At 37.4% G+C, this 15,605-nt stretch overlaps 1 protein-coding gene across 1 annotated transcript in view; it reads left to right on the forward strand.

Annotated features, from left to right (window-relative positions):
* The first annotated feature begins 1,560 nt into the window (after nt 1–1,560).
* Nucleotides 1,561–15,605, forward strand: part of GRID2 (glutamate ionotropic receptor delta type subunit 2) — a 1,430,685-nt gene continuing 1,416,640 nt past the window's right edge. The window contains exon 1 of the mRNA XM_057502448.1: nt 1,561–1,651. Coding sequence (XP_057358431.1) covers nt 1,564–1,651 — 88 coding nt within the window. The 5' untranslated portion in view covers nt 1,561–1,563. The remainder of the gene's footprint in view (nt 1,652–15,605) is intronic.

The following is a 15,605-nucleotide window of genomic DNA, read 5'->3' on the forward strand; positions in this document are numbered from 1 at the left end:
CTTGCAGAAAAACCTTCATTTCCGGGACTGGGAGGCTGTCATTCAGTACTTTGCCAGCTCTTTCCATGTAGGAGCAACCAACTTGCTTGTTCTGAATTAATACACACAGTTGTTGAGCTATTCAATGTAACATTTTGATCAAATGTTTCACTGAAGCATGTTTCTGTTTTATTAATTATTCTGATTTTTATTTCAAGATTTCCTTTATCCTTTCTCTATCCTGATTGCCTAGAAAATACACCTGAGACTGAAAAATCATTATACAAAAGTAATTAGCTCGTCCTCTCCTTTTTATAACTTTATAATTGAAATCTCATTAAAAGCTTTCTAGGTCTCGTTTTCCTTAGTGACCAGGTGTCCCTAATTTGTCTTTAGCCCATGTGACTAATTCCAGGCAAAGACTAGAAAAAGTCTGATACCTGTTGGAGAACAGCAATAGCAAGGTTAAATAAGTGGGGTGGCTTTTTCAGGTTGCCTTTAACCTCGTTTAAAAAAAAATGCTTCAACGTCTTTTCTCTTAGAGTCCTGCCTTTTTCTCAATCCTGGTTGAAGATTCCAAGGGAAATGAGAGCACTATTTTGTTTCTCCCTTGTATTGCAGATAGGGGGAGGAGGTGGTTATTAGAAGCTCTTCCTCTCGGTTTTCCCCTCTCTCCGCCTGACAGCACCCCTCTCTCGCGGGCTCGCTGGTTCTCCTAGGTGATCCATTTCTAGGCAACGTGGGGCTAGTGCCGAAGCTGCCAGGCTCGCTCGCTGCTCGCTTCCTGCATCCCACCAGGCGAACGGCTCCAAAAGCATCCTGCAGCCCGCGGCGGCTTCCCTCCGCCGGCCCCGCCGCTCGCGCCCGGCGCAAGTCCCCTGCCACCGCGCCCCAGCGAACCGGCTCCCCGGGCCCGCCTCGCCGAGCTCCGCTCCGCGCCTCGCGCAGACAGGGAATTTTCTCTGCATTTCTAGCCGCATTACCTTGAAGTTCACTTTTACTACCCCTCTTAGAGAGGGCTTTTTCCCCTCCCTGCTGGAATCTGGCTGCTCCGCTTGGAATCTCCTTATCTCTCCTTTCCACTTAGATTTTATTTTGGCAGCGAAGACAAGTGATTCTCTGCGGGCCGCGGGGCGGGGGCGGGGGCGGGGGGCTCCTCCGGCTTGGGGGAGGGGACATCCGGGGGAGGGTGGGTGGTGGTCTGCTGGAAGTTGCGGCGGAGCTGGGACCAGAGACCTGGGCGACGGGGATGGTCTGAGCTCCAGCCTCTCCCCCTGCCCGAGAGCGGCCGAGGCTGGATACATTTTTTAAAAGCCAAACTGCAAACAACTCTGGCGATGCCAAAATTCCCCTCCAACTGACACGGCTCTGCGAAGGAGGTTTCCTCAGCCTGGGCGCTTTCTCTTACTCGCTCTGCCCTCCTCAGCGACGATTAAGGGCTTTTCTCTGGTAGTAGGGATTTAGAAAGAAAAAGAAAAAGCTGCGCTAAACTCTACCGTGGCCTCAAACTCTTTGGACCGGGATAAAAAAAAATATATATCGAAAGAAAAACCATCCTGAAAGAGAACACCAGCATAACAGGAGATGGAAGTTTTCCCCTGGCTCTTGGTTTTGTTCGTCTGGTGGTCTCGAACCTGGGTCTCGGCGAATGCGGATTCTATCATTCACATCGGTAAGAAAGGCTGGTGCTGCCCGTGGGCACTTTTAAGGTTTGGGTTCACAAATATTTCCCCACAGGTTTCCCCTCCGCCCTGTGTGTGGCTGTTAGGCGGGGGCTGGGGTCCATTGCCCCTTCCCGCCCCCCTTACCTCACACTTGTTCAGTGTTCTGGCAGGATGCGGGTGCTCGAACCTTGACTCCTGCTGTTGTTTCGCGGTGAACCGTGGAGTGCGGGCTGAATGCGTGGGGGCCTCGAGTTTACCTCAGAGTACGTGTGCGCGGGCAGTGCGGGGGGATTTTCAGTGTGTGGGGAAGGGAAGTTTAATCGACTCTACCGTCCATATTCTTTCCCGGATGTACATCTGCTCCACTAAAAAAAAAAAAAAAAAATCTTGGGGGAACAGAGGAAGTGTCCCCTGTGAGGTGAAAAGAACTGGGGTGGGAGGTGGGGGAAGCTCCCCTCAGATCGAACAGGTGGTTTTGCAACGTGAGCCGGCTGCCTCAGCCGCAGCGCGGTGCGATGGTGACGGGGTGCTGCACGTGCCCCCAGCCCCCTATTCCCGTCCCCTCGGCTTTGCGGTACTCGCTCCGAGCCGCCGCGGCGGGGGCGGGAGGGGCTGGCGGCGGTATAGCCCGGACGGGCAGCCCCGCGCCCGGCTTCCTCACACACGCTCCGCGGGCCTGACGCGGCGGCGAGACTGGCCCCGGGGCTCCTGGGAACCGCGGGGAGCGAGCGCGCACGGGCGCCCCCGTGGGCGGCCTCTCGGACGCCGGCCTCTCCTCGCCGTCAACTCTTGAGTTGCCGCGCAAGGCCGAGAGCAAAGGCGTCTGGGCTGCGGTCGGCCGCGCGGCCCGACTCCAGGAAGATCAGCGGAACGTGCTCTGTGCCCCACCTATCGGCACCCAGACGGGCCGGGACTTGGCCGCGGAGGGCGGCAGGCGGCGGGAGGCGGCGGGCGGGGGCTCGCGTCATTATCATGCACAGCGCTCGCAGCTTCAGCCTCCAACTCTTCTCACTAGCTAATCTGTGAAAGCTGAGTGGAAGCCGGGCTCCTGCAGCCTTTTCCGCGTTAATGCGTTGATTTCCTTTTCGGAAATTCACGTCCGCGGGCCAGCAAGGTTCTTTTACTGGGCTGAAGAGGGGCCCCTCTTGGGGAAATTTTTTGGGCACCGGAGTTTTATCTGTCCACACGGCTCGATGTTCTGCAAATTGAGGCGAAAGATGGGTCGCAGCATCTACCCTTTGCGTCTACCTTTCGTCCCCGGGCAACACACACACACACGCACACGCACACGCACGCACCCCCCCCCCACCCCCCAGAGCCCTGCAAGGGGAAGCTGCTTCAGGTGGCTGTTGTGCCTACCCAAGCGAGGGGCTTCTGTGTTTTCTGTGCGCCACAGTGGCGCCAGCCACTTAGCTCCAGGGGGCTCCCTCTCTTGGTCTCAGAGGCTGTCTTTGTAAACATGTCTGCCATCCTCTATCATTTATATCAATAGAACCATATATGTCTCTGGTAAGGGGTAATGAGGTCAGGATTCAGAAAACCTTGCTCTGATGCATTAAATAACTTAGGCACTAGATAGCTTGCCTAGAGATCACATTTTGCCTGTGGGCTGACAGTGCCTGTGTTTCAGAACTTTTCAGGGAGAAATGATGGTTTTCACTGGGGGTATTAGCAGTGTTCTAAAAGAGTTCAGAAATGAGCTGTGCTTCTCTTAAAGAAACAACATACATTGATGTACAATTGTAAATGACTGGACCAGTATGCAGATATGTTATTATTATTGGACCTTTACATTCATTTTTTGATTAGAGGTTTCTGCCTTATGCTGCTCATTGCTCAGGAAGGAAGACTTGTGGATAAATGCCTGTTCTATTGCATATTCTGTGGTCTACACGATAAATAACATTATTTGCAAACACCTACAGCTCTTTCTGTCCTTTATCAAATGAATACTATTTTGCAATGCAGTCTGGGCATTTGTTTCAAAATAGAACAGAACAGTTGTATTTTTTACTTTGAATTCTGTTGTCTGTCATTGTGACATGGTCTGCTTATTTATAACCAGACCAAAAAAAAAAAAGTAACTATACAAATTACAGCTTTCTTTAGAAAGCTGGTTGTATGCATTAACAGTATATATATATATATATATATATATATATATATATATATATCCTACTCAAATAGTTATTTCTCAATTAATTTGACTTGAATGCAATTAGTACATTAGACAAGAGGATCAGCTTCTTTTACAGATTGCCTAATATTTCCATGAAGTTAGCAAATTCATGATTGTTTCAAATGTTTCATGTTTTATATTATGCTGAAAAAGATTACATCTCCCCCCCCCCAAAATAACCAAGGTTAATTTGTATGCACTTCAGAGGTTAAAAGTCTCTCCTGCTTCTACCTCCACCCCAGCCAAAGTATAATAAATTCAAAAGTGAATGCCCATATTAAAATTTTAAAGTGCCAGTTAATATTGATTGGATTAGTTTACTTGGTTGAATAGGAAAAGAGAATTAATTATCTTTAGGAGGTGATTGCCTTCGTTTAAATATTTAATGTGAGAAATATGCTTATGGCCAATGTATTATTCCAGGACTAATGGGATGAATGAAAGTGATGAAACTAGAGTGAAAGTGAATATATCAACTCTAGGGATATAAGGAGATATGCAAAAATGAAAGGATTTATCAGCCTCATGTGATGTGTTCAAGTAGAAAGTAGCTGCAATATGTAGTTCAGGCAAGCTGCAAAGAAGAAAAGACAGTGCTTTGATAGGTTCTTTCAATAGTGACTCCTTTTGGTATTGAACCAAATTGTGTGTATGAAAACTCTTTCCATCCTTTGTTTCTCTTTGTTTTCACTTCGTGCAGGTAATTTAATAAAATCAATTACATATTTTAAACTGTTTTATTAAACACATTAGTTCACTACAATGATGAGATACAATGTTAAACTCTAATGATTGAAATGGAAATGTATTTCAGTCAAAAATGCACTAATATTGTAATTACTTTGAATTTCTGTTAAATCGTATTTTAAAGATTTGATAATTCTATATACTTGTTTAGTACACATGCACATACATATAGTGTTTAGAAATCAATCACCTCAAGTGATCTTCTTTACCCCCAAAGAAAAGATGTTTTGACATATAAAAACTATGCAATTTTGACTTACGCTTCTACTTTGAGCCTGTGCGTTGAGTAATTTCATCAGACCTACGTTACTTGATTGCTTAGAAGTTTCCTAATGATCTTCATGCTGTAGGAAGAACCCAAATGTCGTGAGTAGAATGGCAATGATACTGTGTTTTATGAGGCTATTCAGAAGTCGCTCTGATTTATGTAGCTAGAAATCTCCAAAGTCTTTGAGCTTAGCCACGCTGACTGCTATTTTCTTCATACGTAAGTCGTCTCTCACTCTTTACTCCCTAAACACAACAGGAGTTTAGAGTACTGCTTTAATTAAGCAGGGATTAGGTGTCATTTCCAGTCAACTGCACAGTTTGTGTTTTGCTTCATATCTAATATGGAGGATCTCATGTTTTAACAGCTTAATGTATGCTCATTTCTTTATCTGGCTCCTGTGCACACAGAATTGATTAAAATGAGCTATCCTCTGTTATATATCTCTATAAGGGAACACTCGAACATTGTACTCATTCATATGTTACAAAAATCACTAGTATGTTTTTGTCATCATGAAATACCTTATGCTAACAGGGATATATAGGAAGAATTTATTCATGTTTGTCCCTTAAGCAAATATGTATTATTTTCTGAGATCATAATCATCAACAATGACATACTTGAGAAACTTAAGACAATTCACAGAATGTTTTCCTCATGAGAAAGTTCAAATTAAAGTACAAGATTGGTGGGGCAATAAAATGTGTCACCACATTAAAATCAATAATAGGTGTAGATTTAAAGCATTACTTTTCATTACTTCTGAACTATTTTATCAAATACAGAATGTAAAAGCATTTCTAAAAGATGTACAGTGTCTTCTACCAAAATGTTTCTTTTTCAGCTCTTCATGATTTGCATTAGCTAATGATAGTCCCCTGGAGTCATTAAGGACTCTGCACTGTCTAAGATATCTCAATAATTTAAGTTATCCTTTTATTATTTACAGTAGTTGCTTGTTGCCTAAATTATGGGTAACAGATGGTATAAACTTCTAGAAAGTATTAAGAAGTAGCTTCTGAATTTTAAATAAGGGCATAGTTTAGTTACTCTTTCCTGTATCATTAATACAGTTATTTGAAGCATTCTTCAGATGTGCATTAAGTTAGACAATGTTATTAATCAACGACATCAACTATGACATGACTAATAAGCCATTACACTAAGGACCTTTGCTTTCTACTCCAACTAAATGTATATCTGATAAATATCTCCAATAAATTTTTTATTCAAATATGAATAAAAATCAAGATAATTAACTTTCAACTTTTCCAGCAATAGAGACCAGTTGAGACTGTTAGGAATAATAGAAGATGCATATATTTAATTCTAATCTCTAAGGCTAAATTTATCATACTGTAATTTTGTCTCAAAGGGATATTGTAATTTTAAAACTGTAGTTTTGAATCCAGAATTTCTTTCTTCTTTCACCTGCATATGTATTATTTTAGTATTAAAAAGTAAAGTATTTCACATTGCTATTGGATCTTCATGATACTTCAGATTATAGACAATATATTGGTAAGTAGCAATGTTTAGGCAGTTTTACTACAAATAATAATGTTTATTTGAAAATACATTTATGGCCTACAAAGATAGCTTTGCCATTAGGTGTCACTACATCTGAGCTATTCCTTTGTAGTCCTACTTGAAAGTCACATGAAATATCTTTTTAAACTATCAGAAAGAAATGGCATTTAATGAGGTTTGGGAAGCTTTAAGATACAGGTGGTTTTTATTTTCAAATCAGAAGAGAAAGCATTACCCCTGTCTCTTATTCCTGTAAGAATTTAATTCTAGGATGTACCAACACCTTCTATTCTCTAGATCAATTAAATTGCTAGATCTGATGATCTAAATTTTTCTAAAATTAAAAATAGAATAATTATATTCTTAAGCTAATACTTATTTTTTGTGGAAGAATCTAAGACACCAAGAAGGATACATACATGTTTAATAGTGCTGTTGTAAACAGACATTAGTGAATGGAGTTTGTTAAGCCGTTTCTTTAACTCTAGTGATTCTGCTTGCCTATTTGATTTGAGTGCCCAAACTGATTGATTTTTGTAACATGAAACACACATACATGGAGCTATGAGAAAAATATACATGGGCACAAAACCAGATATATCTTAAAATAGTGCCAACAATTGAATTTTCATATGAATAATCATATATGTTCTCAGATAATTTGGGCCTGGTAATTATTAAGTTTTATATATTGTGTCAGTCTCCTCCACACAAGCTACTATCACTGCTGCTCCCAGCACCATAGCGTTTATGTTGTCATATAAAACCAATGCCTATTATCACTTAGTAATTTTTCTGTTTATTTTATTTTTTTTAAGAGATAAAGTCTTCCTTCTAGCATATCCTATTATAAGACTAATGGAGGATGAAATTTAGGTCAATTTTAATCTGATAAATTAGTTTAAACATTGGCACAATCACATAATTAGAGAATGCAATACTAGGTAAATGAATGAGCAGTTTGTCATATTGTGTTAGACCTTGCCCTGTGCCAATATTAATTAATAAACTAGTTGGAACAATGGATTATTAAACTCTCAGGGTAAAATTAAACTATCAGATAGACATCTAAAGAATAAGGGAAAAATACTAAAGTAATTCTGGGATTGATTATTAAGAGGACATCTGTGGATTCAGGTCATTTAAACTAGTGAATTTTAGCATTTGTCTATGAACACAGAGTTCAGACAAATGTGAAAAATGGGGATGTTAAGACAGTAAAAATTGTTCTAGAAGTAACAATTGTATCAATAGCTTATTGAACAATATTGGGAAGTTATTTATTTTCTTCAGTCCTCATTTTTATCAACCCTAAGATAAGATTTAGACTAATGTTAATTTAAATTCTAAAATTATATGAACTAAAATGAAGATGAATTCCTATATTTGAGGAACTGGGAGAAGAGAGACAGTCAAATGTTGTTCATATAGCTTTACTTATATACATATAGCTAGGTTTAGAGTGAATTACAAAAACAAAAATACAGGGGAAATAAATGGAGCATAAAACCTTTAGTCACTCCATTAAGGACCCCTTAAAATTTGAATTATTCATAATATATTTGTTGATGAGCTGTTCTAGATGATTCCAGTATCAGATTGAGAGAGTTGGATTTGTTTTTGTTTAGATTTTATTTTGTCTAGTGTTAATACTAAGGTATGACATTCAGGGCTACTCTCATGGTGCTCCCCCCATGCTAGTGCTCATTAAGGCTCACTGGATAAATTAGTAGTCATCTACTAACAAGCATGGACTTTACAGCCTTTAGAATTTAAAATCTTTAAGCATACCGGCATATTAGCATATGCTTGGTATCACTCAAGAATGTAAAGTATACAAGAAATAGCAAGTGTTTTTTCAATGTTCTTTATAGTTTTAGATCCCTGCTTCACGTGTTCTGGCTTTTAACCTACTGCTGCTCAACAAATGGTTATCTGTGTGAAGCTGAGGCTGAGTTAACCTATGAGTGAATGGAGAGGGAAGCATGAGAAGCTAAGTACCAAAACACTGTATGTGTTAAAACATTTCTAAATCACACTGTAGTCAAGTTACTTATTAACAAATATTTATGCTCATGAAAAAATATCAAGTATTTAATTTTACCAAAATTACAATTCTTACATTTGTTTCTTCATCCCCAAATAATTCAAAAGACTATTGTTAAAATAAATAATCTAATTTTATTGCTCTTGTGTGCTCGATTTTTCCTACATAATCTTAAAAAGGTCTTTGCTTCATTATCAATATCACAGTAATTTTAGAAATTAATATTCCTGAATTACAGGGTAAGGTAGGCATTACTACTAACCTGCAGTATGTGTGTTAATTGGGAGAAGGTTCTTTAATTCAACAAACATTTATTCTGAACCTACTGTCTATGAAGTACTGTTTTTAGGCCCCAGAATTAAAATGTTGAAAACATAAGCTAAGTCTGCATTTAAGGGACTTAACATTCTCATTGGGGAGGCAACCAGATAATAAAATGTTGTAATGTCTGGTAATGCTTTGAAGAAAAATGAGGGAATGGCTGATGAAGGAAGTATGCTGTTTTAAATAGGGTGTTCTGTTAAGACCTCTTTAAGGAGGTGATCATTACAATAGAGACTTGGCTCAAAGAAAGAAAGTGAGCCATGTAGGTATCTGATGAAAAATGATTTCAGGCAGAGGGTGTAGCAAAAGCAGTGACCATGAAACAAGATACTAAAGAATCTGCTTCATTTGTTAAAGGAACATCTTGAAAATCAGTGTGGAGTAAATCCGGAGTTCAGTGAGCAAAGCAGGAAGAACAAGAAAGTAAGGTCTGAGTAGCAATTTGAGAATACCGTGTAGGGGCTTATAGGTCATGATAAGGTATTTAGATCTTCTAGGTATATAAGAAGCCCTCTGAAGGGTTGAGATCAAAGGCATGACATGAAATGATTCATTCTTTGAAAGATAATCTCTGCTTGTGTGGAGTGATTAGAGTAGAAATATGAAAATTTGACAGTAGTGAATTGGACTAAGTTTGTGGCTGAAAAGGATGAGTAGTTGTCAGATAGCGGATGTATTTTGAACATAAAGAAACAGATTATTCTGATCAATTGTCTGGCTGGGAGAAATCCAGGAGAGATAAAGAGACTTCCAAGATATTTTGCTGAGCAAGTGGGTGAAGTATGTTACTATTAACTAAAATGGGAAACTGGGGTAATGAGTGAGTTTTTAGATAGAAATAAAAACTTGTAGCTATTAAATTTAATATCCCTGTTAGACATCGAATATGAGAATTTAAGTTGCAGTTCATTATGTGAATCTGGAATTTAGGGGGTGGTTCGGGATTTGAGCTGTACATTTGGAATACATCATTGTAGATATGGTCTTTAAAGGGAGCAATGGGAGCAGGGAAGTTCATTTGAGGAATAACTGTGGAGAGAGAACTCCAAGACTGTCCTGTGGGACTTTCCAAAATGTAGAGGTCAGGGAGAGAGAGACAATTCAGGAAAAAAGAAAGATGAGTGGTCTGGATTAGAAAGAAAACTAGGAGTGTATTGTTCTGGAAGTCAAGTGAGGATAACATTTCAAGGAGGAAATGAGAGACCCTGTCAAATTTTATGGAGAGAAACTGAGATTTGACCAAGTTTGTAAATGTTGAGGACAAAGGTTAATGATGAAAGTGCTTTTTGTTGATTGGAGGTGACACAATACTGATTGGGGGATTCAAAGATTTAATGGGATTGAGGAACTCTGAGTTTTTCCATAAAGTAGAATGAAACAATGGTAGGGGTGGGACTATGAGGTGAAGGGTGGGTTTTGTGTTTAAAGTTGGGAATTGAGATATATATGGCAAATTTTTAAAAGTTCAATCATAAGGACATTTTCAGTAGGAGAATTTAAAATAAAATATACTTCTTTTTCCAGACTTGTTTGATTTCTGAGATTGGATAGAAGGTGTGTTAGAATAGCACTGTTTTAAATTTTTGTTTGTTTTTGTTTTTTGTTTCTTTTTTCAGTTGTTTTTTGTTTTGTAATCTTGGATCAAGTGATACTGCATCAAAGCCACTGAAACTAGTCAGAGAAGCTTAGATGTCCTCTCTGAAATAGATTCTTTTAGTTATTATGTATTTTTGCTTCATTTAGTTTCCCAGGTGAGTGCTCAGATTTAGACAGACATTTCGAACCTGAAATTATAAGTACATTATACTTTAAGTAGTATTGCTATACCATTACAAATAAAATCAACATTTAGTCTTTTAGTAGCGTATTAATTTTAAGATCATACAACATTCCTGTCTGATGAGTGGTGTCAAAATACATAAAATCCTCTTGTTAAAATAGATATGTTTAAACTAATTGTAGATTTTTCTCTAAGTAAATTCTATGCATTTGACTTACTTAAAAAATCATTTTGGAAAAATTAAAAAGAATATAATAATTTTATAAGGCAATGCATAGGATTCCCACAAAGAAATTAGATAGATGAAAGAAATTCATATGATACTAATTTTCAGTGACACATTTAAATATTTCCTTTTATGGAACTTTCATTTCTATTTGTGCTATACCATGGCCGACAGATCTTTAGTCATAGGTGAAAATGAGGAAAGGAAATGCTCTACATTTTCTAATCTCAGAATTTAGCCTTCTGAAAATGAGTTGTAGTTCTTTCATTGGTCTCCTACTAATACACACATAAGTATGTATATTACATTGATTTTGCAGCTAAAATAAGTGTATATTAAAATAAGAGTGCCAATAGCAGGGGAATTACATTTTTTCTATGTTCCTTGTCATTGGCAGTGCTATATCCTCTATAAAAACATTTTTTTTATGGAAACAATGTAATATGAATGTCACATGGTTGTTTCTGCTTGGTTACATCCATTAATTAGTGTGTAAACATGGAATACATGACCAGTGAGCAAATAGGATTCCTATGATTTGGGTACAGCAATGACTGTAAAAGCAAGCTGTAATGCTGATGCTGAGGAACATAATTAATGAAATATATAACATCAAAAGATATTTTAAACTTGCTAGTTCATAACTTCCTTGGGTAGTGAAATGCAATCATTTGCATGAAATACCTAGCTTATTTAAATCCAAATTTAAGTTGGAATGGCCACCTAAAATTGGTGAAGTGCTAGGTATACTTAATCTTGAGATCAGTGGCAGGCCCCCATCTTCCCACCCCCCAACCCAGCAGCACATTTTAGATAGACTTATTATTTTAAAAAAGAAAGTTTGTGTCATACCTTAGCAACTAAAGGAGGATAAGAGAGTCAGTCCTATTGTTCTCTTGCATGTTGCTTAAGGTGAATTAAAATCTAGAAGACTGATTCTTCTGAAAATCTCCAGTCTGACAATAGAGAAAATTCAGTGATGTTGTGGCAATTACCATCACTCATCAATGTCCAGATTTCTTCTTTGTGATTTTTATAAATGGTGATAACAGGAAACTAGTGAATTTTCATTTTAGATATACTAGCACCTCTCAGCATAGCCCAAAGGAAGCATAGCCTTTATGAAAATAATTATAAATTTCTTCTTAATGAAATTGTTAAAAAATTTAATCCCTCATTAGTAAAGGTGGTGGCTCATGCACAGATTACTCTTCGTTCATTGGTGGTATAGTCATGCTGGGGTTTGGACATTTTTTATAATTCATTATTTTCAAACTGAGACATCATGATCTACATCCTCATATTCCATTTGCAGAAAATATACTTTTAAGGTTACATGAAAATCATAACATGACTTTTTTTGGATTCAAGAAATGTTTATTGAGCAAGCACCTATTATGAGCAAGTACTCACATAGGACATCTTTACCATTCTTTAGAAATTTCTAAGTATATCTGCATTCTGACATAATATTGCAGTATTAAGAAGCTGAAGGTAAAACAATTCAGGTCTCACAGTTGGATGACTATGGTCCACTACGGCACCAGAGAGTGATATTTTACTAAGTGCCATCTTTATGGTGCACTTAAGGTACCATAAAGGAAACATACATTTTAGAAAAAAATATTAAGAATGGGATAAGGAGATTGCCCCTTACAGAAGGTCTTCATTTGTAATAGAAATCTCTTTACTCAGCTTTCTGATGGTTGATCATTCACCTTGTTGTACCTATAGACTACAGAGTCAATACAATCATGCAATAGTCCATGCTAAGGGAAAGTCTTTACACTTGCCTCATTTCCTCTTCTTTCTTTTTCTTTCTTTTTTCTGTAGATGCCAGTAGTTATAATATAAGGTCAAGTAAAGGAGGATGTGGCTTTAAGACCCAGTTATTCTGTGATTAATAAAGCTAATGAGATCCTTTCTAAATTTAATGCCATATATTAGGTTTCTTGATTATGGAGGAAATAAATTACATTTTCTTTTAGTTTTAAAGTTAGTAGTATACTACTCTTTCAGATTATTAATCTGTACTTTCTTCTATGTATATAAAACATGAAAATGATAGTTTTATACTGTAGCAAACAAAAGGGGAAAATTACCTCACAGGAAAAATAGAATTAGTTACTTTTATTTTTTGTATTGAGGTATAGTTGATAATATATATTCTGTTGGTTTCAATAAAGTTACTTTTAAAAGTGGAAAACATTTACACCAACTTTTAATTATGTAGGTATAATTGAGAAAAGGGAAAACACTGAAAATTGAAAATAACAGTTTAAAAACTAACTGGCTAATAGTTATATTTTTCTCCACAAGAGTTCTTGTTATGGTGGATAAGCAGTCAATAAATAGCAAAACTGGCTACTCTGATTCTTTCTTTTTATTTTTCCTGCCCATCCTTCAGTGGCAATGCTAATGAGCAGTGAAATGGCCAAAAGCAAGGAAGACAGAGCAGAGGGTTTTAGATAACTCATAAACCAGAAAATCAGCCTCTGAATGCTTATATGCACTGTCTTGCTGAGAAGAAATAGTTTTAGTTTCTTAAAATATTGCCAAGATCCTGAAGATAGAACTTGCTCCTGGCTGCTGAGCTTGTAAAAGGTTGATGCTTCCAGGCCAAAGAGGAATACTCTGAATGACACAGGGTGGGGACGGAATGAAGAATATTATTGGGAAGAGTGCCCTTCAGGGGTAATGCTGCTGACAGCTGGGACCCTTGTGATTAGCTCAGTTCTGCGGCGTGTCTGTGGTGATTTTTAAAAAGAACATATGTGGATTTCAGCTATACTTCTTTAGGTGATTACATATGAAATGTGCTGGATTGGCATTCCTATCAATCAATATATGCTGTATACTGAACATATACATTGTAAATTGGCTTCTAATTGATGCTATATTATAGATCATAAAGAAGAATTTTAATATTATACTTTAAAAAAAGAAATTATGAAGCACATGATAGTGATAAAAAAAAGTCTGGCTAGTGGTTAATTGAGGGAAAGGGGAAAAGGGAAATGATGTGTTTAAGGAGAGGTACATTGTTTTAACATTATTAATTATGTCTTATTAAGCTGCATGGTTGCTACACAATTATGGATTTCATATATATTTGCAAGTGATCTATGTATATTCATTGTATATATACTCAAAATATAGATAAATATTTATTTGTGAATAATAATTTATCTGCTGTTGCTTGTGCTCACCGCAAAATCTATTGGTTCAGTTCAGGTCCACTATGGTTAAGGAATAAGGTATGATGCCTTTTACACCCCATCCACCACATAGGGTGGCTCAGTCCCCAATCTTCTTTGGAGTACTTGCAATATGCCTGCATCATTAAATGGCAATTCAGAAGTCTGTGTTCAAGCATGGTGCTCTCTGGAGGGATTCAACAAGGAACTCACTTTCTCTGTCATTTAGAATCTTTGAATCTTTGTTTTTGCTTTAGTATGGACATATAGTGCCCTTAAGTGTTCAAGTGAGAGGGAAGAAAGGAAGGAATAGAGAGAGAGAAGAACCAGGTTTATGCTATAAGAAGTAGTTTGGGATATTCCATGTTTTTAAAATTTTATAATTTGTTTAAAATGATAAGGTATAATACCTTTGAAATTGATATTACAGTAGCTTTAGCACCTTCTATCTCATCCTTGGGTAAGAAAGTATGAACAATTCTTTTATAAAGTATCATTAGAAATATGCTAAGAAGAACTTTTTCTTAATCTTACATAAATATTATTCTAAGCTTATAGTAATTGATAATAAAGCTAATTCACCTAATTGATATTTTGATATTTTAATATTAAATGTTCTTTACTCTAAATACAAACTAAGATATTATGTGCTACAGTGATAAGCACTTCTATTAGCTTCATGATGTGGCACTTGATTGAATTTACGGTGGAATAGTTCATTTTAATTCATTTAAGTCAGAAGGAATGAGGAGAAAAGCTTCTACAAAACAACTTTGGAGGCAGAGAAGAGGTTATTTTTTCCCTAGCTTTATTGAGATGTAATTGACATGTAACACTGTGATTTTAAGGTGTACAACTGACTCGATACATCTATATGTTGCCACTGGATAGCATTAGCTAGCACACCTCGATTGTATCACATAATTACAATTTCTTTTTTGTGATAAGAACATTTAAGATCTATTCTTTCAGCAACATTCAGGTATATAATAATGTATAGCTATAATCACCATGCTGTGCATTAGATCCCAGAACCGTTATTCTTATAATGAAGTTTGTACCCTTTGACCAGCATCTCCAAATTTCCTCCAAACCCTAGCCTCTGGCAACTACCACTCTACTGTCTCTCTGAGTGCAGCTTTTTTAGATTCCACATATAAAGCTGTCACAGTATTTGTCTTTCTTTGACTTATTTCACTTAGCATAATACTCTCAAGTTTCATCCAATTTGTTGTAAATATCAGGATTTCCTTCTTTCCATGGCTTAATAATTCCATTGTGTGATTGTGTGTCTGTGTGCATGTCCAAACACATATATACATACCACATCTTTATTCATTCATTCCTTGACATTGTTTCCATATCTTGGCTATTGTGAATAATACGGCAATGAACGTAAGAGTGCAGATATCTCGAGATCCTGATTTCAGTTCCTTTGGATGTATACCCAGAAGTGGGATTGCTAAATCATATGGTAGTTCTGTTAATTTTTTGAGAAACCTCCATACTGTCTTCACTAGTGGGTATACCAATTTACATTCTCCCTAACTGTACACCAGTTCCCTTTTCTCTACATCCTCAACAACACTTTTCTGTGATATTTTGATAGTAGCCATTTTAACAGGTGTGAGTTGATATCTCAGTGTGGTTTTGATTTGCAT

This window comes from Manis pentadactyla, chromosome 5, assembly GCF_030020395.1.
Source record: "Manis pentadactyla isolate mManPen7 chromosome 5, mManPen7.hap1, whole genome shotgun sequence".
NCBI classification, from domain to species: domain Eukaryota; kingdom Metazoa; phylum Chordata; class Mammalia; order Pholidota; family Manidae; genus Manis; species Manis pentadactyla.